At 44.7% G+C, this 24,631-nt stretch overlaps 1 protein-coding gene across 1 annotated transcript in view; it reads right to left on the reverse strand.

Annotated features, from left to right (window-relative positions):
* Positions 1-24,631, reverse strand: part of LOC136051199 (mothers against decapentaplegic homolog 2-like) — a 167,348-nt gene that overhangs the window by 64,159 nt on the left and 78,558 nt on the right. The window contains exons 2-4 of the mRNA XM_065740534.1: positions 4,954-5,043; positions 3,656-3,849; positions 2,252-2,386 (exon numbers count right to left, since the gene is read on the reverse strand). Coding sequence (XP_065596606.1) covers positions 2,252-2,386; positions 3,656-3,849; positions 4,954-5,043 — 419 coding nt within the window. The remainder of the gene's footprint in view (positions 1-2,251; positions 2,387-3,655; positions 3,850-4,953; positions 5,044-24,631) is intronic.

The raw sequence follows: 24,631 nt of genomic DNA on the forward strand, positions 1-24,631 counted from the left end.
CCGTCGCTTTTGGGCGGCAGAGCGCGTAAAAGTGGACCCACTGTAGGTTCCCTTGCGCGACCTCACTGGGCAGAAATTGCTCAGCAAGCTGTGGAGCAAGGTCACTCTGACGTGGCTGAAATAATTGGTCAGGCTTTTCCCATTCGGTACGAGCCCACAGCAGATGGTGGAGCTCAAGGGGTTCATGTTCCTCTTGGTTGGAAAATGCTATTTCAATTGCATTCTACAGTGTCAGAACATGGGTTACATAGTGAACCGGCTCGTCAATTATTAACTTATATATGGTCTAGCAGTGTGCTTGTTCCAGAGGATATAAAAACAATTATTAGAATGATTATGAAGCCGTCAGAACAAATGATGTGGCAATCCCATTGGCGCCGCTTATGTGAATTGAGTGCTAACGCGCCACGGGATATGCATGATCCATTGTACCAAGTGACAGCTGACCAATTGACGGGTAGTAATATGTTCTCTAGACCAGAGATGCAGGTTCAAATGGGGCCAGAAATCTGTATGGAAAGTATGAATCTAGCGCGAGATGCGTATAATATGGTTCGATCTTCGAAACCTACTCCATCTTATTTGTCAATTAAACAAGGTCGGGAAGAATCTTTTCCTAACTTTGTTGATAAGATAACTGAAGCGTTGTCACATGCAGATGTACCTGATTGGATGAAACAATCTTTGTTACGCCAGTGTCTGTTAGAAAATAGTAATCAAGCAACAAAAGCAGTTCTTGCCACTCTCCCTTTAAATGCCACTGTTGAAGAAATGTTAGAACGTATGAGCCGAGTGCCTACCCCCACTCAAGCAATGTTAAGCTCTATTGTTCAGGATATAGGTGAGAAGCTGGCTGGAGTCCAGGATCGGGTGTTTGCTGCCTTTGGACCGCTGCTGCAGCAAGCTGAGAGTAAAGCAGCGTCTACAACCCCGCGCCCTCAACGTTGCCTTAAGTGTGGACGAAATGGCTATTTTCGTAAAGACTGTAAGTCAGATGTATGGTGTAATAACTGTTGGTCAAATACTCATGCTACGGTTGTATGTCGCTCGGGAAACGGCTAACCAATAGCACTGGTCATCGACATCGGAGAGCCGCTTCAGCACTGACAACCGAGTGCTCGGACGAGATAAAATTATGGACAACAACAGCAAATGTCTTCGCCTCTTTCCTGGTTCCAGGTGTAGCGGCAGCCCAAGCCTTAACCCAAATCGAGAGACTAGCTTGTTGGACTGTTAAACAAAGTAATATTACATCATTAATTCTTGAAGAAATGTTGGAAGATATGAATAGCTTGAGACACGCTGTACTGCAAAATCGCGCTGCCATTGATTTCTTATTACTAGCACAGGGGCATGGGTGTAAAGATTTTGAGGGTATGTGTTGTTTTAACCTGTCAGATAATAGTCAGTCTATTCAAAATCAGATCCACTGGTTGCTCAATCACACAAGTCAGGTAACCAAAGATCATAACCCAATTGACGAATGGTTTCGATCAATTTTCCCAGGCCTTTCATCCTGGCTCTATGATTTGTTGAAGGAAGGAATAAAATGGGTGTTAATTATTATTTTAATTATAATCATAGCTCGCTTAGTAGTAAGCTGTACTATGCGACTTGCTACGCCTAAAGTAAACCTGGCTACCTCAGCTGATATTTTCCAAAATTGGCTGATAGAACAGGGAGGACATGACTATATTACTTTAAAAGAAAAACAGGGGAAATGTCAGGGATGTAATAAATCTGGGTAAGAATAATGGTCTTAGGATATGGAGCCTGGGTAAGAATAATGGTTTTAAGATATGGAGCAATGTTGCGTGCAAAGTTTACGGGAAACCATACTTAATAACAGAAACCAAGACGACTGGACCAAAACGACTGGATCTGGTTTCAATAGAACTAGACGTTATCTGAAGAACTGAATGTTGTGAGAGAACTGAATGTTATAGAAACCTAATCGAAGGAATTTGGATGTTATGGAGATTACTAAACCATGTGTAAACCGTGTGGTTATTAATCACTATAGCCTTTATGTAAGCTTCTTTTAATCAATCACGTAGCTAAAAGATTGTGTGCTGTACACCTAATCTTAGCAACCGAATAACTATATAAGCAGATATGTAACCAACAATAAACGAAGCTTGTTCACATTGAATATGTGTATGCTTCCCCACGTCACTCTGGGTTAACCTTGGACAAATGCTGCAAACCTAGTTTGCAACAGTACTCTTCATGTTGAGAGGTAAGAAAATACCTGGTATGTAATTGCTCTGTGGTTCAATTCCAGCTGGAAAGTTAGTGTTCTCAGGAATTGAATGGGTGTAGTCATCAAGAGGAGGAAGCTCTGTTAGGATCTCAGTGTGCCGTGGCACTAGTACAGGAGGCAAGACTGGAAAAGCAGAAGTCAAAGTATTAGTAGAACTCTCCAAACTCACACCTCTATGAACTAAAAGGAAAAACAAATCTAAACCATCTAACAACTTCTTCAGGTGTCTCAGTACTGCTAGAGGTGATTGTCCCCCTCTACTCAGCTCTTGTGAGGCCCCATCTGGAATACTGTGTCCAGGCCTAGGGCCCCCAGCACAAGAAAGATGCAGAGCTCTTGGAATGGGTCCAGAGGAAGGCCACTAAGATAATCAGAGGGCTGGAGCACCTCTCCTATGAAGAAAGGTTGAAGGAACTAGGCTTGTTCAGCTTGGAGAAGGCTCCAGGGAGACCTCATTGTGGGCTTCCAGTACTCGAAGGGAGCATAAAAACAGGAGGGAGAATGACCATTTACATGGGTTGATAGTGATAGGACAAGGGGAAATGGTTTTAAACTAAGACAGGGGAGATTTAGGTTAGATGTTAGGAGGGAGTTTTTCACTCAGAGGGTGGTGACGCACTGGAACAGGTTTCCCACAGAGGTTGTAGATGACCCATCACTGGAGGCATTCAAGTCAAGGCTAGATGTTGCTCTGTGCAGCCTGGTCTAGTGGTTGGTGACCCTGTCCATGGCAGAGGGGTTGAAACTAGATGATCTTTGAGGTCCTTTTCAACCCAGGACATTCTATGATTCTATGATTTTATGAATTACCAGAACAAGCAGATTCCTCTTGAACATGACTATTCCGTCTTAGCACAGTTAAGTCATTCTATCCTCATTTTCATGCTGGACCATCCTTAGCCAGCTGGAAATTGTTAGCACTACCGGAAGCATTATTGGGGTATTCAACACATTGGTAAAGATGTTTCAGTATTTTTCCTATTAAAAACTTTCAGCAGATGGCATTCTCCAAACCTGCATCCTTAATCATCTTGCAGTTTTGGCAAGAGAACACATCATCCTGATATATATTTTTTCATTTGAAACAATACACTGAACAAGTATGTAGAAACACAGAATTGTGAAGGTTGAAAAAGACCTCCAAGACCTCAAGTCCAACCCCAACTCACCCCCACTGAACCATGTCCTTCATAGAATCATAGAATGGTTTGGGTTGGAAGGGACCTTTAAAATAATATAGTTCCAACCCCCCTGCTATAGGCAGGGATACCTCCCTCTAGATCAGGTTGCTCAAAGCCCCATCTAGCCTGGCCTTGAATGCCTCCAGGGAGGGGGCATTCACAATTCATTTATACACAGATGGTGCTATAAAGTGAGAAGCAGCCTTCCTACCTGGTGTCTCCACTCTCTGGTAGTGGTATGGGTTTACACATACTTCATCCTTTTTAAGACTAAATGCATATTCACAGTTTTCAATTGCTTTAAGTTCATGGTGGCTGTGAAGATCCGGCCAGCGCCACAGACGACAGTAGATGACATGTGGTAGTCCTTTACGATGTGATACCTGTAGTCGGCCATCGAGAGATCTACATGGGAAAGATGTTGAGAGGTATTTACAGACTGCACATTGTCTTGTAATCATTCAATCAACAGTGTAAACATAGAGGAAGGGCAGTTTGCTCATTTTCAGAATTCAGTGGATTGATACTGTTAGTGATGTTTGTACTCTTGTTAAAAGGCTTCAAATGGGAGATAAATGATGGCATCAAACACTGTTATAACAAATTTATGAACTGCTCATATTATTGTCAGTGAATTTAGAGGTCAGTAAAAGCCACTTTATCTCCAACCAAGTTTTTGAGATGATCGGTTTGTACACATTTTTTAAATGCAGAAGACAATTGCTGAAAGAAAATTACACACTTAACAGTCTCTTCAGTTTCTAAATTTTCAAGGCTTTGCCATGGCATGGATGCTTTATGGCTTTAAGAATTCCCCAGGGACTGCAAATCAGCCTCTAAGCAGTCAGCTGCCCAAGGGATCCACATGGCAGTGTGACTATGATGCAACAAGTGTGAACACACATCTCACAGGGGCTGCACACTATCTTCTTGCCTTTCTCTGCCTTGCTACCAGGTGAAAACATTTTGCTAATTTTAAGACAGACTGCATATGCTTACACAAATGCAGATGTTTATGACTGTTATGGGATGGGAGACAAACCTCAGTACACAAATCAAGCAATGTTACATGAAAAAATAAAGACCCTGCTTAGAATTTGCCCACCATTAACTACTAAAGAATTTACAAGCAGTTCTATAGCAGCTCATATTGAAAACAATTAGTGAGATTTAACTGAAAGCTCATGACATACAAAGCAGTTTAAACACTTTGTACGATTAGGTCCGAAGAATTAAGTAGACCAATGTTGTCAATAAAAATACTAAACCACATCAGAGCTTGGGTTTAAGTGAAAAAAGAATGAATATTCCTCAACTAGGATTTCATTGGTCAAAACATCAGCTGAGAACATTTGAATTGCTACACTGGCAAGGAAATGTTTTAAAATGCTGTACCATGAGAGACCTAAGAAGCATTTAGTCAATTTTACAGCTAAAGCATCCCATGACAGACCCTCCAAAGCCAATCCCTCCCACAAGGTTCTATGACGGAGAGGGCAGAATATTCACCTGGTTTGTTCAGAGAAGCTGTAAAGGCCTGTTGTTTCCCACTGATCTATCGTGTTTGGTGTACTCAGTCCCCAAATTTCAGAGCAAGTGCTGTGCATAAATTGAAAACAAAAACAAAAAGTTGGTATGAATATGGAACATGGTTATTCAAAACACCATGATGTCAAACATGGTGAAATGTACAGAGTACTTCCTTCCACATAGAAGATAGAGCACTGGTAGGCTTGCACTTAGACAGACATCACATGCTATATTTTCTATATGAAGGAAAGTATCAAAATGAAACGCGTGATTCAAAGTAAATGATCATGTTTTTAAAGAGTGAACAAATTCTGACTTTAAGTAGCTGATACAGCTCTAATACTCCTTAAAACAGGCAAAATTTCCTCAGGCTAGCTCCTAACAAAATTCCCTTTTCAAGAGTTGTTTCTGGGTTAGTTTCTTTTTTTGTCTTTGTTCGTTTTTCAGTATAAGCTACCCTAAGGTGACAACCAAAGGCCACGTGCATCTGGAACTGAACCATTACAGCCAGAACTGAACCATGCAGCTCAGAAGGCTAAACGTATCGTGAGTTGCATCAAGAGAACCAGCAGGTCAAGGGAGATGATTCTGCCCCTCTACTCTGCTCTCGTGAGACCCAAGCTGGAGTATTGCGTCCAGTTTTGGAGCCCTCAACACAAGGACATGGAGTTGTTGGAGCAGGTCCAGAGGGCCACAAAGATGATCAGATGGCTGGAGCACTTCCCCTACGAGGACAGGCTGAGAGAGCTGGGGCTCTTCAGCCTAGAGAAGAGAAGGCTCCGAGGAGACCTTATAGTAGATTTCCAGTACCTTAAATGGGTCTACAGGAAAGCTGGGGAGGGACTTCTTAGAAAAGCAGATAGAGACAGGATGAGGGGAAATGGCTTTAAACTGGAAGAGGGTAGATTTAGACTAGATATCAGGAAGAAATTCTTTGCTGTGAGGGTGGTGAGACACTGGAACAGGTTGCCCAGTGAGCTTGTGAATGCTCCCTGTCTGGAAGCATTCAAAGCCAATCTGGATGGGGCTTTGAGCAATCTGGTCGACAGGGAGGTGTCCTTGCCTATAGTAGTGTAAGAGACTAATATTTTATACCATTGCCTCAAAGTTTGCTGATGAATATGTCTGAACATGTACAAGATAGTCCTGGGCAAGGGTTGTGAAACCCTTTGTCTAAGGGACAAGCAGATGGGCATATCCTGGGGCAACGAAAGAGATAAGCTCCAGCTCAGTGGCCGCTTAACACTCTTTTGTGTGGTACTCATCTCCGTGGGGAGATAGCCATCTCAGGAGAAGCTTGCCTGGCAGGCTAGCACGGGATTTGCCACATAGGCAAGAGAAATGAAGGATAAAAGAGGGATCGACCACCATGAGATTGTGGTTTTGTTGTTGTTGGTTGGTGTGTTCTTCCATTAGAAACCTCATGAGCTGATCCCTGCTGCTGAACTCCCTCCTGGGCCTGCTGCCTGAGACATGCTGCTTTCTCCTGGACCTCGCTGCTCCTTCAAGGTGTTCTACCATCTGAACCCTCACGAGCTGATCACTGTTCGCTGCCCCTCCCGGTGCCAACCCCTCGCTGCTTCTCCTGTGCTGACCCGGTGCCGCTTCTCCAAGACAACTGCTTGCTGCTCAAGGCTGCCCATTGCTGCTGCTGTTCTCCCCGCTTCTGCCACCCCTGCTCTTCTGCCTCGGACTGTCGGAGCCGCTTACAACTGGACCGCCCCTAGGATCCTGGCTGGTGACTTTCCCCTCGTTGTACAAATCCTTGCTTCTTTCCTATCTTTCCTATCGCTCGCCTTCCCTTCCCCATCACCCTAACCGTGTCCGCCTTCCCCATCTCCCTGGTCAATATTGGTAATAAACTGGTTGGACCAACATTTGAACCATTGCTTCTTAATCTCACACTGGTTATACACATAATCTAAGAACCTCGTCTCCCTCCTTTATATTGGAGCGTGACAAGTAGGGGAGTTGGAACTAGATGATCTTAAAGGTCCCTTCCAACCCAAACCATTCTATGATCACACCCTGGCTCCAAGATGCTACCATTCAGCAATCGCATTCTTCAATGTATACATTGATTTACTGCTTTTCCTAACTGTAGTGATGCTTCTCATTTTTGTGCTCTCCTTGATTAAATAATTGAGTACTATTTCCTACTGCATACAGAATATATGTATTGCACAGTTTTAGTGTTGTATTTTAAGACCCAACTATAGAACAACTTTATGAAATTTAAACAACATTAAACAACTCTTTCTTTACAAACTGGTTCAATGATTCACAAAGTTCCTTAAAAGGAACCTCCAGTGACAGGCACAAGCTGAAAGGAGCAGCAGACTGAAGCAAAGAACAGCATGGGCATGTAAATGGCCAGTATGTTCTCAGAGGCATGAGTCCATCTCAGGTCCATCAGAAATACTCTGAGAAATGACAGCTTATTTTACATAACATATGAGACTCTTAAATGGAGAAAACTTGGGTGATGAACAACTTAGAACCAGCACAAAGCCACAAATGTGGTCACTATTTCACTTCTGAAGTTAGCAGCCTCTGAAAAGTTACACCAGAAAGAAAAGAATACAAGTCCACCAATCTCGTTTCAAATAGAGGCTTTGCCATTCACATTTAAGTTACCAATCTTAGCTGATACACTGTTTTTAAAAGCACTTTCAGGATAGACAATTACCTCAATTCCACTGACACTTTAGAGAAAGGGAAGGAATAGCTCCAGTCCCCCTCCTGCCTGTCCCACATGCCTCACTTTAATACTGTCACAGAGAGGATGAGATGCTCTAAGAAAATTCACAACTCTCCAAAATCCCAGGAGACAGAAAAGAGATAGTAACCACCACCCCATCAGTAGTGCTTACCACCCCTTTGCTACTCCTAAGGTGCCTCTACCAGCATAGAGGGCTACCAGAAGCTATATAAGTACTGGAACAGTTGCCCTGAAGACACACAGGCAGCCTGTGGGATACTGTATGGGAACTGTTGAATCACGGCCTGAACCACTGATTGGTCACCTGGGGTGAGCACCAAGTCAGCCATGGCGCCACAGGTGAAGGTGATATACCTGTGTGAGTGGAAGGGGTGGAGTCCCCTGTGAGCCTTGACATCTTGAAGGTGATCCATCTTCTCTTTTGTATTATTTGTATCCCATCTATATAGAACTACCCAAAATATACTATCATCTATACTATTTTGTTGTGAAGTACAATCCTTGGGAGTTATTTACCCCACACTTGGCGAGACAGGCAGCTCTAGTAATAATAATCCATACTTACTCAGCATGTCCTTTATTTGAATATGCTTAAATGGGCCAGGGGGGAGAACGTTACCCCCCTAGACCAGACAATCCCTGGTCTAATTCCAGGGTTCATAGGGTCACCCTACTATGGGTTGGCATCCATTATTGAGAAATGAGGACCCATGCGGGTTCCAGGGACTGCCTCTCCCTCCCAATCCTATTTGACTGACTACTTTCTAGGATTAGATAAGGACATACTCGTTACCAAGGAGCGGCGGCTAGCCGCCTCTGCAGTAGCCTGGCCTTTAGTAATGGCCATACTTAAATTAGATACTGCAAATGTTAACATGGAGACTGAAAATCAATTATTAAGACAGCGTATTGAGAAACTTGAACAACAGCTTGGGTATGTTAACAACCAAAAAGCCTGGCCTAAATGTACCCACAAGACAAATATGGAGTATAAAGTTAGAGGACATCCAAAACTCAGAGGAGGTAGACTCAGATATGACAGGAAAAAAGATCTCTAAGGCAGATCTCGAAACTCCATCTATGATGGACCCATTTGAGATTCGGCCTATTATAACGCAAAAAACAAAAAAGGTACAGGATAGACCAGCAGGGGTGCCTCCTGACCAATGGCCCCCTGCTGAAACCTGCCTCCATGTGACCGCTCGTCCATATACAGCTAATGAGTTGATGGACCTAGTACAACGGTTCCATGAAAAACCAAGGGAAAGCATACCATCATGGCTCCTAAGGTTATGGGATGCAGGAGCTGAAAGTGTTTTAGTGAATGGGACAGAAATGTCAAAATTAGCATCCATAACAATAAACCCGGCCTTGAGACAAAGGTTATATGCAGCTGTCCACTACAATGATGAAAACCATTCTATTATAGATTGGTTGATGGCAGCGTGCCGCTTAACATGGCCTAACAAAACCGATATTCCTCTTAATACTGGTTTGTGGTCCTCTACGGAGGACTTCTAGACATACATCAGTGAACTAGGTATGAGGGAGGCTATGTACGCAGACGCTTTTGAAAGCCCCGATACAGAGAAATTTACAGCGGGCATGAGAGATCTGATACTGCAGCAGGCCCCCTCCCACCTATATTGGATGTTAGTTTCCATACTAAATCCGTTGGTGGCATCATAGGCCATCATACAGCAGGCAGCCCAGTTAGTGGCAGACTTAGGGGAGACGGAGCGCGTAAGAACCAGGCGCAATGTTCGTGTAGTGGAAGACGCTGAGGCCTTCCCTATTAAAACTAAAAAGCCTGCTCCACGGATACCCCGATCAGGCCCCGTACGGGTATCCCGGAAGACTATGTTTAATGACCTCATACGGGCTGGGGTTGCGTTTACCAAAATTGATGGGCAACCCAACCATGTTTTGTTACAGCTGTGGAAACAGCTTAAAAATGATCAAAAATTTCAGAGTGCTCCAGAACATTGGGAGTACGAATTATACAAGAAAGACCAACAACAACCTGGAATCTGGCTGTTTTCATAATACCAAACAGAAGAAAAAAACATCCACAGGTGTTGCGGGCTACAGTGCCTGAGCCACCTGTGGCAAAAGATTTGGATCTGGAAAAGTTCATGGATTAATGAAAAACACTGGTCCCCATAGGGCCTCCAGATGTGACCGGAGGACCTATGTAGAATTAACAATATTCTGGTCTAGGACAAATGTGCAGAAGGTGATGGCTCTAGTGGATACCGGCGCAGAAACATCAATTATATATGGAGACCCAACAAAATTTAAGGGTAATAGAGTGATGATTGGTGGGTTTGGGGGACAGACTATTCCAGTCACCCAGACGTGGTTGAAATTGGGGGTTGGGCGTCTCCCGACCCGGGAGTATAAGGTGTCGATTGCCCCAATTCCAGAATATATCTTGGGCATAGACATTCTATGGGGTCTGGCTCTCCAGACAACAGTGGGAGAGTTCAGACTACGGCAGAGGTACATTAGTATCCGGGCAATACGGACAATATTGAGGGGCCATGCGAAACATGAGCCCATATGTTTGCCAAAACCACGCTGGATTACTAATGTAAGACAGTACAGACTCCCGGGGGGGCAAGAAGAAATATCAAAGATGGTTCAGGAATTAGAGAAAGTAGGTATTATAAGACCTGCACACAGCCCATATAATTCCCCCATATGGCCAGTACAGAAGTCGGATGGAACATGGAGAATGACGGTGGATTATAGGGAACTGAATAAGGTCACGCCGCCCATCCATGCTGCTGTACCCAATATTGCCTCCTTAATGGACACTTATAGTAGGGAAATTAAAACCTACCATTGTGTCCTGGATTTAGCAAATGCGTTTTTTAGCATACCTATTACTAAAGAATCACAAGATCAATTTGCATTTACGTGGGGAGGCAGGCAGTGGACCTTTCAGGTCTTGCCACAGGGGTACGTGCACTCACCAACATACTGTCATAATTTGGTGGCACGTGACCTGGCTGATTGGAGAAAACCAGACAATGTGAACCTATACCACTATATCGATGACCTCCTGTTAACATCCAACTCACCGGAAGCAGTAGGGGAGGCAGCAGATTCATTAACTGCCTACCTAAGTGAAAGAGGATGGGCTATCTATCCTCAAAAAGTGCAAGGTCCAGGACTGTCTGTAAAATTTCTAGGGGTAGTCTGGTCAGGAAAGACCAAAGTGTTACCTGATGCCATCATAGATAAGGTTCAGGCATTTCCAGTCCCTACAACACCAAAGCAGCTGCCGGAATTCCTGGGTATATTGGGATATTGGCGTTCCTTTATACCTCATTTGGCGCAGCTGCTGAGACCTTTATATAGACTTACCAAAAAGGGCCAATTATGGGATTGGGGGAGAACAGAACATGATGCTTTCCAACAGGCGAAACAGGCGGTTAAACAAGCCCAGGCACTGGGTATATTTGATCCTACCCTCCCAGCTGAGATAGATGTTCACGTAACTCAAGATGGCTTTGGCTGGGCCTGTGGCAACATCAGAGTTCTGTTTGGACCCCCATTGGATTTTGGTCTCAGGTGTGGCATGGAGCAGAGGAAAGATATAGTATGATTGAAAAACAGTTATTGCCTGCCTATTCCGCATTACAAGCGGTAGAGCCAATAACCCAAACAGCCGAAGTTACAGTCAAGACTACATTGCCAATCCAGGGGTGGGTAAGAGATCTGACCCACCTTCCTAAGACGGGGGTGGCTCAGGCGCAGACGGTGGCACAATGGGTCGCCTATCTCAGTCAGAGGAGTAGTCTGTCTTCCTCACCGTTGAAAGAAGAGCTCCAGAAGATTCTTGGCCCAGTAACGTATCATAGTGATGCACCGAAACAAACTTCGGTTGCTCCACCACAGAAGAGTCCCATCCAGGAAGGAAAATATCCTATTCCTGAAGATGCCTGGTACACGGATGGGTCCAGCAAGGGCAACCCAAGTAAGTGGAGAGCAGTAGCGTACCATCCTGCCACAGACACAATCTGGTTCGAAGAGGGGGATGGTCAAAGCAGCCAGTGGGCAGAGCTGCGGGAGGTGTGGATGGTTATAACCAAAGAACCTGGTGATGGTATCCTGAATATTTGCAGAGATAGTTGTGTCCTTGCTAGAGAACACAATCCTCTACAGAGGTGGCAGGTTGATTATATTGGGCCCCTCCCTCGGTCTGAGGGGGCGAGATATGCCCTAACCTGTGTCGACACCGCGAGTGGGCTAATGCAGGCCTATCCAGTACCAAAAGCCAACCAGTCATACACTATAAAGGCACTCACAAGGTTGATGGCTGCCTACGGGACACCGCAAGTCACTGAGAGCGACCAAGGAAGTCATTTCACGGGTGCACTGATACAACGCTGGGCAGAAGAAAATAATATTGAGTGGCGATTCCACCTGCCATATAATCCAACGGGGGCAGGGCCTTATCGAACGTTACAATGGTATTCTCAAGGCTGCCCTGAAGACAGACTCTCAGTCCCTGCAGGGGTGGACAAAGAGACTCCACGAGACCCTGCGGGACCTGAATGAAAGACCTAGAGATGGCAGACCCAGTGCCTTGAAAATGTTACAGACAACATGGGCCTCCCCACTTAGGATCCAAATTACGGGCACCAATAATGAAATGAGACCTCAGATTGGCCGTGAGAACAATCTTCTGCTCTCTGCCCCTGAGGACCTAAAACCAGGTACCAATAAAATAAAATGGCCCTGGAAGGTGCAGGTAGGACCACGATGGTGCGGCCTACTTGATCCTTGGGGGAGATAATTGGAGGTGGGGGGTTCAGTAGCCCCTCCGGTAATGGGTACATAGCCTACTGAAATAATGGTTAACACTCCAGTCTTCATTGCTAAGGGGACCCCTATCATGTCTCTGTGGCAGATCAGGACACCCCCTTTCGTGCCTGATATAGTTGTACAGCCACAGACATCGGGTCAAAGGGTTTGGTACAGGCGGCCAGGGCATGCCCCTGTACAAGCTGAAGTGTTAACCCAAGACAGGAATACGGCCTGTATCTTACCCTGGAGAGCGGATCTTCCCCTCTTGGTACCTCTAAAACACTTGTATTACTCCCCATAAGTTTATGAGTCGCCAGCAGGAACCAAACAATGCTGCAGTGTTCCAGAGTTGTTATAAGACCATGTGCAGCATCTGGTGATGGTCTAACCGGGACTGATGACACATAAGATGGACCTGCACTGTGTGATTACATGCTTCCAGTAGATACCACCGAGCACTGGCCCAAAGAAGAGTCCGACTGATATGCCAATCATCACTCATCTCAGATTACATCAACATGCGTTGCAACGGGCAATTATGTAAGCGTCGCGATGTATTGGGTCTCTGTATCAAGGGGAGCTCACCTTATGGTTACTTGATCAATGGTTCATGTTGTGAAGGGGTGGAGTGTATGGGAACTGTTGAATCACAGCCTGAACCACTGATTGGTCACCTGAGGTGAGCACCAAGTCAGCCATGGGCCCACAGGTGAAGGTGATATACCTGTGTGAGTGGAAGGGGTGGAGCCTGGTTCCACCTCTCCCAAACCCCATTTAAGGGCTGACCACCACCAGGGAAGGATTTCTTCTTGGAGGTTCCTCCCATGTGGAGTCCCCTGTGTGCTTTGTTATTATAAAGGTGAGCCATCTTCTCTTTTGTATTATTTGTTTACTGTTTATGTAGAACTACTTAAATTATACCATCCCCTGTACTATTTCTTTGTGGAGTACCATCCTTGGGAGTTATTTACCCCACAGATACCAGGGAGCATTCCTGTGTCCTGAAAACTGCACTGGTACTGCTTATAAGACGATCATATAAGACGATCATCACACGCATTCAATTAGAAGAACAATCAGCAGACACAGTGTGCTGCATTTAATTGACACAGGCATCTTTAATAATTTTCTCCTTGGACCAACATATCCTTAAAATAAAGTAGTGCTCCAAAGCAGATGCAGTCGCACTGATTCCACTTTCCCAAAATTGTGTGGTGTAAGTAACATGTGCCACACAGTTGCTTTGCAACACTTACAGAAGTTGTGTTATAGCTTTAGAGCATCCCAACTGGGAACAGTATTTTGTATTATTGATCCTGTTTATTTGTAAATATCTGAGTTATCAAAGTTAGTTTAATATACCAGAACCTATGAAAAGACAAACTAGTCTAAAATGATTGTATGATAGAGATGTAATTTGTGGTAAAGCTGGCTGCCCTAGGGTTTCCCCCAGCAGATACTGGTGGCTGTCTGGCAACATGTCTGCTAACCATCTTTAGTACCGTAGTGTTATGGTTCTATGATTTTTGTTGTATTAACAATATTCCACATTATAACATCATGTGGAGTATTGGGAGTTAAAGAGTTAATGCTCCAGCTCCGTGGATCGTTGATAGTTCTGGGTGTACCTGTTTCAGAAGAGAAGAACTACTGCATTCCCCAGAGGACTTTGCGATACTTTGCTTTTTTACATATTTCCGCCCAGAGGGAAAGATAAAAACTGTCTGCGGTCACGGGACTCTCTCTTTCCTTCGAGACAGAGCACAGCAGTGGGTGTTTGTTGCAGCCGTCCGCCTTCAGCGTTAGCGTAAGGCCTTCGGTTTATTGGACACTCTCTCTCTCGCTCATTTTATTTGATCCATTTGCCTCAATTCCAATTATATTATATAATATTGTTTCATTTTCCTTTCTGATATCTATTTAGTAAATTAGGTTTCCTCCTCAGATCGTTGTAGCTGTTTTGTTCCTAGGCCCATCTCCCTTCTCCTTTTTCCCTTTCCCCTTCCCTGGGGTGTGGGCCTGTGGGTCCCCTGCCTCAATTGTCACGGTACCGGTTCAAACTGTCCTGCAAACCGCTGACAATTTTGGCGCCCAACGTGGGGCAAAACTCTCTGCCTTAGCCGGGCAGAGACATACTTTTAGAGTGAATCTCTGTCTTTTGTTAGGAAGCTTATCTGTACTGCCGGTCCTATATGGCAAAACATGACCTTGAAGTCCAGGCGTACTGCCAGTTCTTCTGGGATATTTGTAAACTTTTCGGGTGCTGCCAGCTTGTTTGAGTAAAAGAAAAAAATGTTTTTACTGTTTCTTGTAAAACTGCCCTTACAGGGATTGTATTTCATTGCTTTTTCCCTTTTAATGCTCAAAACGTATTGGAACTTGGTTAAGCTTGCCAGTCTGATCTATGGAGCCTGGTCCCTATATGACAAACTAAAAGCAGTGATGGAGGCACCTACCAAATACCTGGGCACCCTAACTAATGTAACGAACGATACCATGTTAACAAACCAAACAATATTTGAATGGGTGTCCAGGTTCTCCTCTCAGTTCCTTATGAATTTTCAAGATTACAGCTTAGGGATTATGTTAACGATTGGGATATCAGTCCTCCTGAATGTATCCCTTATAATGGCACTTTACACCATGTGGAGGAAGCTTTTCCCAGAAACAGAATGTTGAATGGCAGGGAAAGTGTACAGTTTTAGGAAAGAAATTAGAAGCATGGGGTCCCCTGGTGCCATGGGATTTTACTCCTGAACACTTGCAGGAGATAACTCGTGCTGTGGCCCTGGGGCCAGTGCGGACGGGACAGGACGTAAAGAACATCCTCTACATTGCTGCTGGAAAGGAAGGTCCCACTTGGAGTTTGTGGCAAGGAGCTCCTGGAAAGACCCGAGGCCGACCCCTTGGATTCTGGAGTCGGGCGTACAGGGGGTCTGAGGAGCGCTACACTCCAACTGAGAAGGAGATGTTAGCCGCGTACGAGGGGGTTTGAGCTGCTTCCTAAGTAATCGGTACTGAAACGCAGCTCCTCCTGGCACCTCGATTGCCAGTGCTGAGCTGGATGTTCAAAGGGACAGCTCCCTCTACCCATCATGCTACTGATGCCTCTTGGAGTAAGTGGACTGTGCTGATTACACAGCGAGCTCGGATGGGAAACCTCAACTGTCCAGGAATCCTGGAGGTGATCATGGACTGGCCTGAAGGTAAAAAGTTTGGAACAACACCAGCTGAGGAGGTGTCACGTGCTTAAGAAGCCCCACCATATAATGAACTACCAGACAATGAAAAGAGATACGCCCTGTTCACAGATGGATCATGTCGCGTTGTGGGTAAGCACCGCAGATGGAAATCGGCTGTGTGGAGCCCCACATGATGAGTTGCAGAGGCCACTGAAGGAGAAGGAGAATCAAGTCAATTTGCAGAGGTAAAGGCTGTCCAGCTGGCCTTAGATATTGCTGAACGAGAGAGGTGGCCAGTGCTTTATCTTTACACTGACTCATGGATGGTGGCAAATGCTTTATTGGGGTGGTTACAGCAGTGGGAACAAAATGGCTGGCAACAGAGGGGTAAACCTATTTGGGCTGCTGAACTGTGGAAAAACATTGCTGCCCGAATAAAGAATATGGTTGTAAAGGTGCGCCATGTAGATGCTCATGTTCCTAAGAGCTGGGCAACTGAAAAGCAGCAAAATAACCATCAGGTAGATCGAGCTGCCAAAGTTAAGGTGGCTCAAGCAGACTTGGACTGGCAACACAAGAGTGAATTCTTTCTAGCTCGGTGGGCCCATGAGACCTCTGGCCATCAAGGAAGAGATGCAACATATAAGTGGGCTAGAGACAGAGGGGTGGACTTAACTATGGATGCTATTGCACAGGTTATCCATGACTGTGACACATGCGCCACAATTACACAAGCCAAGAGGATGAAACCTCTTTGGGAGAAAGGGTGATGGCAAAAGTATAAATATGGGGAGGCGTGGCAGGTTGATTATATCACCTTGCCACGATCTCGCAGTGGTAAGCGTTATATGCTCACCATGGTAGAGGCAACTACTGGGTGGCTTGAAACATGCAGTACCCCATGCTACTGCCCAAAACACCATCTTAGGGCTGGAGAAACAAGTCCTATGGTGACATGGCTCTCCAGAGAGAATTGAGTCCGATAGTGGAACTCATTTCAGAAATTCTCTTGTAAATACTTGGGCCAAAGATCATGGCATCGAGTGGATTTATCATATCCCCTATCATGCACCAGCTTCTGGTAAAATTGGAAGGTACAATGGGTTGTTTAAAAACCATGTTGAAAGCAATGGGTGGTGGAACATTTAAGCACTGGGAGAAGAATTTGTCAGAAGCCACCTGGTTGGTCAACACCAGAGGATCCATCAATCGCGATGGTCCTGCCCAATCCAGCTTTCTATCTGCTGTAGAGGGAGATAAGATCCCTGTAGTACATGTGAAGAACATGTTGGGAAAATCGGTTTGGGTTCTTCCAGCTTCTGGAGAGGGCAAGCCTCTCTGTGGAGCTGTTTTTGCTCAGGGATCTGGGTCTACCTGTTGGTTAATCAGAAGAATGGGGGTGTTCAATGTGTACCACAAGGGAATTTGATGTGGGGAGAGTGCCCTCAGTAATTCTATTTCTATGTATATATGTATATTGTGTTTGTATTTAATGCTTGTTAATCATTGTGTTTTTATGTATATATATTAAGCATGATGTAATGATTTTGAATAAGTGGTGGAATGTTATGGTTCTATGTTTTTTGTTGTATTATTGATATTCCACATCATAACATTATGTGGTGTATTGGGAGTTTAAGAGTTAGTGCTCCAGCTCTGTGGGTCCTTGATAGTTTTGGGTGTACCTGTCTCAGAAGAGAAGAACTGCATTCCCCAGAGGACTTTGCGATGCTTTGCATTTTTACATATTTCTGCCCAGAGGGAAAGATAAAAACTGTCTGCGGTCACAGGACTCTCTCTTTCCTTCGGGACAGAGTTCGGCAGTGGGTGTTTGTTGCAGCCGTCTGCCTTCAGAGTTAGCATAAGGCCTTTGGTTTATTGGACACTCTCTCTCTCTCTCACTTATTTTATTTGATCCATTTGCCTCAATTCCATTTATATTATGTTGTGTTATTTCCTTTCTGATATCTATTTAGTAAATTAGCTTTCCTCCTCAGATCGTTGCTGCTGTTTTGTTCCTAGGCCCATCTCCCTTCTCCTTTTTCCCTTTCCCCTTCCCCAGGGTGTGGGCCCGTGGGTCCCCTGCCTCAATTGTCACGGTACCAGGTCAAACTGTCCTGCAACCCGATGACACTTAGCCATATATATAACAGTGGGAGTCAATAAAGCACTGCATTTCAGGATAAACAAGATAACTCACAGAAAGCAAGCAGACTTGGTTACAGCTGCAGAGCAGTTTCCCACAAACATGCCTCTTTTACCTATATTCAAAAGCTAGCGGCAGTTTACTTACATTCCTAAGCTTATACAAGCTTGATTTATAAGATTCAATTCCAATTATATTGTGTTATTTTGCATTCTTATATCTTATTTAGTAAATTAGTTTTCCTTCTCAGACTGTTGTCGCTGTTTCATTATTAGGCCCATCTCCTTACTCTCTCCCTTTTCCCCCTTTCCCAGGGTGTGGGTCTGCAGGTCCCCGCCCTATCAATCATGGGACTGGGTGAAACCAGTCCATAAAATGTTGACATTTTTGGTGGAGAATACAGGAATACAGGCATTCTGAATCTTAACTTTTTTTTAACATTAGCAGAAAAAAAGATGTCATGGTTTTATGATTTTTGGTATTGGTATTCCACATCATAATATCATGTAGTGCATTGAGAATTAAAGAGTTAATGTTCCAGCTTCGTGGATCATCGATAGTTCCGGGTATATCTGACTCAGAAGAGAAGAAGAACTCCATTCCCCAGAGGACTTTGCGTTGCTTTGTATTTTTACGTTTTTCTGCTCAGAGGGAAAGATAATAACTGCGAGTCATGAGACATTCTTTCCTTTCAGGATAAACCCAGCAGTGGGTGCTCGCTAGCCGTCTCACCTTCAGTGTTTAGTGTAAGGCCTTCAGTTTATCAGACACTCTCTCTTGCTCATTTTCTTTTATTTATTAGCTTTAATTCCAATTATGTTGTATTATATTGTGTTATTTTGCTTTCCTATATTTTCTTTAATAAATTAACTTTCCTCCTCAGATGGTTACCACTGTTTTCTTTCTAGGCCCATCTCCCTTTTCCCTTCCCCCTTCCCATTTCCTGGGGCATGGTTCCATGGGTCTCCCACACCAATTGTCACGGAACTGGGCCAAACCAGCCCATAAACCGTTGATATTTTTGGCACCCAACATGGGGCAATTTTATAGCCTTCGCCAGGTAGAGACATACTTTTAGTTTGAATCTCTCTCTTGTTAGGAAACTTATCTGTGCTGCAGGTGCTGTACTGCAAAACAAACTTGAAGTTCAGGTGTACTGCCAATTTTTCTGGGATATTTGTAAACTTATTTGGGTGCTGCCAGTTTTAGTAAAGAGAAAAAAAAATGCTTTATCTTTTTAAACTGCTCTTAAAGGGACTGCATTTCATCATTTTTTCCCTTTTAATGCTCAAAATGTACTGGGACTTAGGAGAGACATTAGAGAAATGGGCATCACTGGTGTCATGGGACTTTTGTCCTGGACACCTGCAAGATCCTGAGAACCTAGCAGATATTTGATACAGAGATGTTGTGGCTCAGACAGATCTCAGGAGGCCCAAATTATTTGAGGTCTGTCTTATGCCTATCAGACTTCATTCAATACTATCCCAGAGAAGTATAGAGTTTCTGAAATAGACCAAGAGAGTCTCTGAGCTGGAACGGACAGTCTCCAGATCCAGAAAGAGAGTCTTCTAGCTGACAAACAGACTCTCCAGTCCAATTTAGATAGCCTCCAGTCTGACCGAGACACTTTCCAATCTAACATGAAAGCCTTCCAGACCTAACGAGATGCTTTCTGGTTCGAGAAAGACGCCCTCGAGACCGAAAGAGATGCACTCCAAACTGAGTGAGATGCCATCAAGTCCAAACTCAACAACCCTCAGTCTCAACAAGATGGTGTCCAATATGAGCAAGATGCCCTCCAATCTAAAAGAAACACCCTCCAATCCAAGTGAAGCATCTTCCTGTCTGAATGGGGTTCCTTCGGAACTGAGTGAGATGCCTACCAGCCACAATAGTCCCTGCCCCCAGCCAGGTGAGGGAAAGGGATAATAGAGTGTATTGGACTGTGTGGATTCGATGACCTATCACATCAGAACCACAAAAATATAAGGCACTGGTGGACACTGGTACAAAGTACACTCTAATGCCCTCGAGTCACAAAGTTAATCTATATTTCTGGGTTGACTGGGAATTCCCAAGAGTTGGCCATGTTGGAGGCTGAAATAAGCCTTGCTGGTAAAGAATGGCAAAAACATCCTATTGTGACTGGCTCCATGCATACTCAGTATAGGTTATCTCAGAAGGGGGCACTTTAAGGATCCCAAGGGGTATCAAAGGCTTTTGGAATAGCTGCTGTGGACACAGACAACATTAAGGAGCTGTCTGCTTTGCCTGGCCTATCAGAAGATCCATCCGTTGTGGAGTTGCTACGAGTGGAGAAGCAACAGGTACCAATTGCTACTAAAACAGTGCACAGACAGCAGTACTGCACTAACAGGGATTCCTTGCTCACCATTCATAACTTGATTCGTTGCTAGAGCCAGGGAGTGATCAGCAAAACTCACCTTTTAACAGCTCCATATGGCCGGTGCGTAAAGCCAGTAAATAATGGAGGCTGATGGTAGATTACCATGGCCTGAATGAAGTCATACCCCCACTGAGTGCTGCTGTGCCAGACATGCTACAACTCCAGCAGCCAAGTGATATGCCTCCACTAACATTGCTAATGACTTCTTTTCAATTCCTTTGACCACAGTATGTAGGCCGCAGTATGCTTTCACATGGAGGGTCATTCAGTATACTTGGAACTGTTTGCCCCAGCGGTGGAATCACAGCCCAACCATTTGCCATGGGTTGATCCAAACTGCATTGGAACAGGGCAGTACTCCCAAGCACTTACAATATATTGACGATATTATTGTGTGGGGCAATACAGCAGGGGAAGTTTTCGAGAAAGGAGAGGGAATAATCCAGATCCTCCTGCGAGCTGGCTTTGCTATTAGTGAAACAAAGTTAAAGGGCCTGTAAAGGAAATCCAGTTTCTAGGTATAAAGTGGCAAGATGAAAGTCATCACATCCCAAAAGATGTGATTAAATAAAATCACTGCCATGACTCCACCCAATAGTAAGACAGAGATCCAAGCTTTATTGGACACAGTACTCCAGGTGAGGCCTCACCAGGGCAGAGTAGAGGGGTAAGATCACTTCTCTCTACCTGTTGGCCATGCTCTTTTGAATGCACCCCAGGATCCCATTAGCCTTCTTGGCCACAAGGGCACACTGCTGGCTCATGGCTAAACTGTTGTCCACCAGGACACCCAGATTCTTCTCTGAAGAGCTCTTCTCCAGCAGGTCGCTCCCTAACCTGTACTAATGCATGCAGTTATTCCTCCCTAAGTGCAAGAACCTACACTTGCCCTTGTTAAACCTCATCCAGATCCTCTCTTCCCAACTCTCCAACCTGTCCAGGTCTCACCTTTCAGTGTGTCAGCCATTCCTCCCAGCTTTGTACCATCAGCATACTTGCTGAGGGTGGACTCTATCCCCTCATAAAGATCACTGATGAAGATGTTGAACAGGACCGGACCCAGCACCGACCCCTGAGGAACACCACTAAGTATAGGCCTTTAACTGGACTCTGTGCCACCGATCACAACCCTCTGTGATTTGCCAGTCAGCCAGTTCCCATCCCACATCACAGTCTACTCATCTATTCCACACTTCCTCAGCTTTGTTCTAAGGATGCTGTGGGAGACAGTGTCAAATGTCTTGCTGAAATCAAGGTAGACTACATCCACTACTTTCCCCCCATCTACCCAGTCAGTAATGACATCAGAGAAGGCTACCAGATTGTCTGAGCAAGACCTTCCCCTGGTGAACCCATGCTGACTACTCCTGATAACCTTCTTCTCTTCCAACTTCCTGGAGATGGCATCCAGAACAAACTGTTCCATCACCTTTCCAAGGACAGAGGTGAGGCTGAATGGCCTGTAGTTCCCTGGATCCTCCTTCTTGCCCTTTTTGAAGACTGGAGTGACACTGGCTATCCTCCAGCCTTGAGGCCCCTCTCCCATTCTCCAAGACCTCTCAAAGATGATAGAGAGAGGTTCAGCAATCACCTCTGCTAACTCCCTCAGCACACATGGATGCATCCCATCAGGGCCCATGGATTTGCATACATTGATGTTGCATAGACAATCTCTGACCATCTCCTCCCTCACCAAAGGGTAGCCTCCAATTCCCCAGACCTTTTCACTTATCCCCACGGTCTAGGAGTCTAGAGAGGGAGTTCCCACAGTAAAGACAGAAGCAAAGAAGGCATTCAGTATGTCCGCCTTCTCTGCATCCTCTGTAACTAGAACACCCCCCTCATTTAGTAGGGGACCCACATTTTTCCTAGTCTTCCTTTTACTGTTGACATACTTAAAAAAGCCTTTCTTATTATCCTTTATCTCCTTTGCCAGATCCAATTCCAGGTGGGCTTTGGCCTTCCTCTTTGCATCCCTGCAGGCTCTGACAACATTCCTGTATTCTTCCCAAGTGGTCAGACCATTTTTCTACATTTCATGGACCTTTCTCTTCCCTTTGAGTTTACTCATAAGCTCCTTGTTCATCCACACAGGTCTCATGCCACCCTTGCCCAATTTCTTACTCCCAGGGACGCACTGATCCTGAGCTTGGAAGAAGCGCTGTTTAAATGCTGACCAGTTCTCACAGGCCCCCTTACCTTCTAACACCCTAGCCCACGGGATAGCTCCAAGTAGGTCCCGGAAGAGATCAAAGTTGTCACTCCTGAAGTCCAAGGATAGCAATCCTACTTGTTGGTTTGCTTCTTCCACTCAAGATCTTGAACACCACCATCTCGCAATCCCTACATCCCAGTCTGATTTTTGTCATTGGTATTCCACATCATGACATAACGTAGCACATTGGAAGTTAAAAAGTTAATGTTCCAGTTCTGTGGATCATCGATAGTACCAGGTATACCTGTCTCTGAAGGAAAGAACTATGTACCCCAGAAGACTTTGCATTGCTTTGCATTTTTTCCGTTTTTCACTCAGAGGGAAAGATAAAACTGTTCATGTGTCATGAGACACAGGCTCTTTCCTTTTCGGATCAACCCACCATTGGGTACTCCCTAGATGTCTCACCTTCAGTGTTTAGCATAAGGCTTGGTTTTTTGGACACTCTCTCATGTTATTTGATGCATTAGCTTCAATTCCAAATAGGTTGTATTGTGTTATTTTGCATTTTGGCATCTTATTTAGTAAATTAGCTTTCCTCGTCAGATTGTTGCCACTCTTTTGTTTTTAGACCCATCTCCCTTTTCTTTTTTCCCTTTACTCCCTTTCCCTTTCCTGGGGTGTGGGTCTGTCTGTCCCATGCCCCAATCGTCATGAAACCTGGCTGAACCTGCCAGTAAACTGTTGACACACCTGCATCTGAAAGTTATCTTCAGCACTTTGCAGGAACTGCCTGGAGTGTGTATGCTTGGCCATTTGCTTTCCCAACAAATATCTGGAAAATTCAAGTCTAAGAAGAACCAGTGCCTGAGATCACGAGGCTACTTCCAGCTGCTTGTAGAAAGCCTCATTAACTTCTTCCTGTTGATCAGGGGGTGTCATGGTTTCATGATTTTTTTGTATTGGTATTCCACATCATAACATCATGTAGTGCATTTAAAGAGTTAATGCTCCAGCTCCATGGATCATCGATAGTTCCAGGTATACCTGTCTCAGAAGAGAAGAACTACATTCCCCAGAGAACTGTGTGATGCTTTGCATTTTTATGTGTTTACGCTCAGAGGGAAAGATAAAAACTGTCTGCAGTCACAGGACACTCTCTTTCCTTTTGGGATCGACTCAGCAGTGGGTGCTCGCTGCCGTCTCGCCTTCAGCATTAGCGTAAGGCCTTCGGTTTATCGGGCACTCTCTCTTTCTCATTTTATTTGATTTATTAGCTTTAATTCCAATTATATTGTATTATATTGTGTTATTTTGCTTTCTGATATCATTTAGTAAATTAGCTTTCCTCCTCAGATTGTTGCCGCTGTTTTGTTTCTAGGCCAATCTCCCTTTTCCCTTTTCCCTTTCCCCCTTCCCCTTTCCTGGGGTGTGGGTCTGTGGGTCCCCTGCACCAATCGTCACGGAACCGGGCCGAACCTGCCCATAAACCATTGAGAGGGGGCCTATAATACACCCCCACAACAGTGTCACCCACACTTACCTGCCCCTTAATTCTCACCCACAAGCTCTCCACTGGTACATAGAAACACAGAAACACTAGGTTGGAAAGAACCTACAAGATCATCTAGCCCAACCATGCTCCTATAACCATCCCTACCCACTACGCTACTAAATTATATCCCTTAACACCGCATCCAGGCGCTTCTTTAACAGCTCTAGAGACAGTGACTCCACCACTTCCCTAGGCATGCCATTCCAGCATCCAGCAAGACTGACCATCACTTTCACTGATATTTTGTCAAGGGGGAAGTTGTCATGGTTTTATGATTGTCGTTATTGGTATTCCACATCATAATATCCTGTAGTGCATTGAGAGTAAAAGAGTTAATGCTACAGCTTCATGGATCATTGATAGTTCCAGGTATACCTGTCTCAGAAGAGAAGAACTACGTACCCCAGAGGACTTTGCATTGCTTTGTGTTTTTCTGCTTTCCACTCAGAGGGAAAGATAAAAACTGCTGTCAGGTTACGAGACACAGGCTATTTCCCTTTCAGATCAACCCAGCGGCGGGTGCTCCCCAGCCATCTTGCCTTCAGCATTTAGCTTAAGGCCATCGGTTTTCGGACACTAACTCTCTCATTATTATATAGCTCACAATTACATTTTATTATTTTGCATTCTGATCTCTTATTTAGTAAATTAGTTTTCCTCCTCAGATCA

This window comes from Cyrtonyx montezumae, unplaced genomic scaffold, assembly GCF_038088225.1.
Source record: "Cyrtonyx montezumae isolate F1298 unplaced genomic scaffold, pur_monq_1.0 scaffold_27, whole genome shotgun sequence".
NCBI classification, from domain to species: domain Eukaryota; kingdom Metazoa; phylum Chordata; class Aves; order Galliformes; family Odontophoridae; genus Cyrtonyx; species Cyrtonyx montezumae.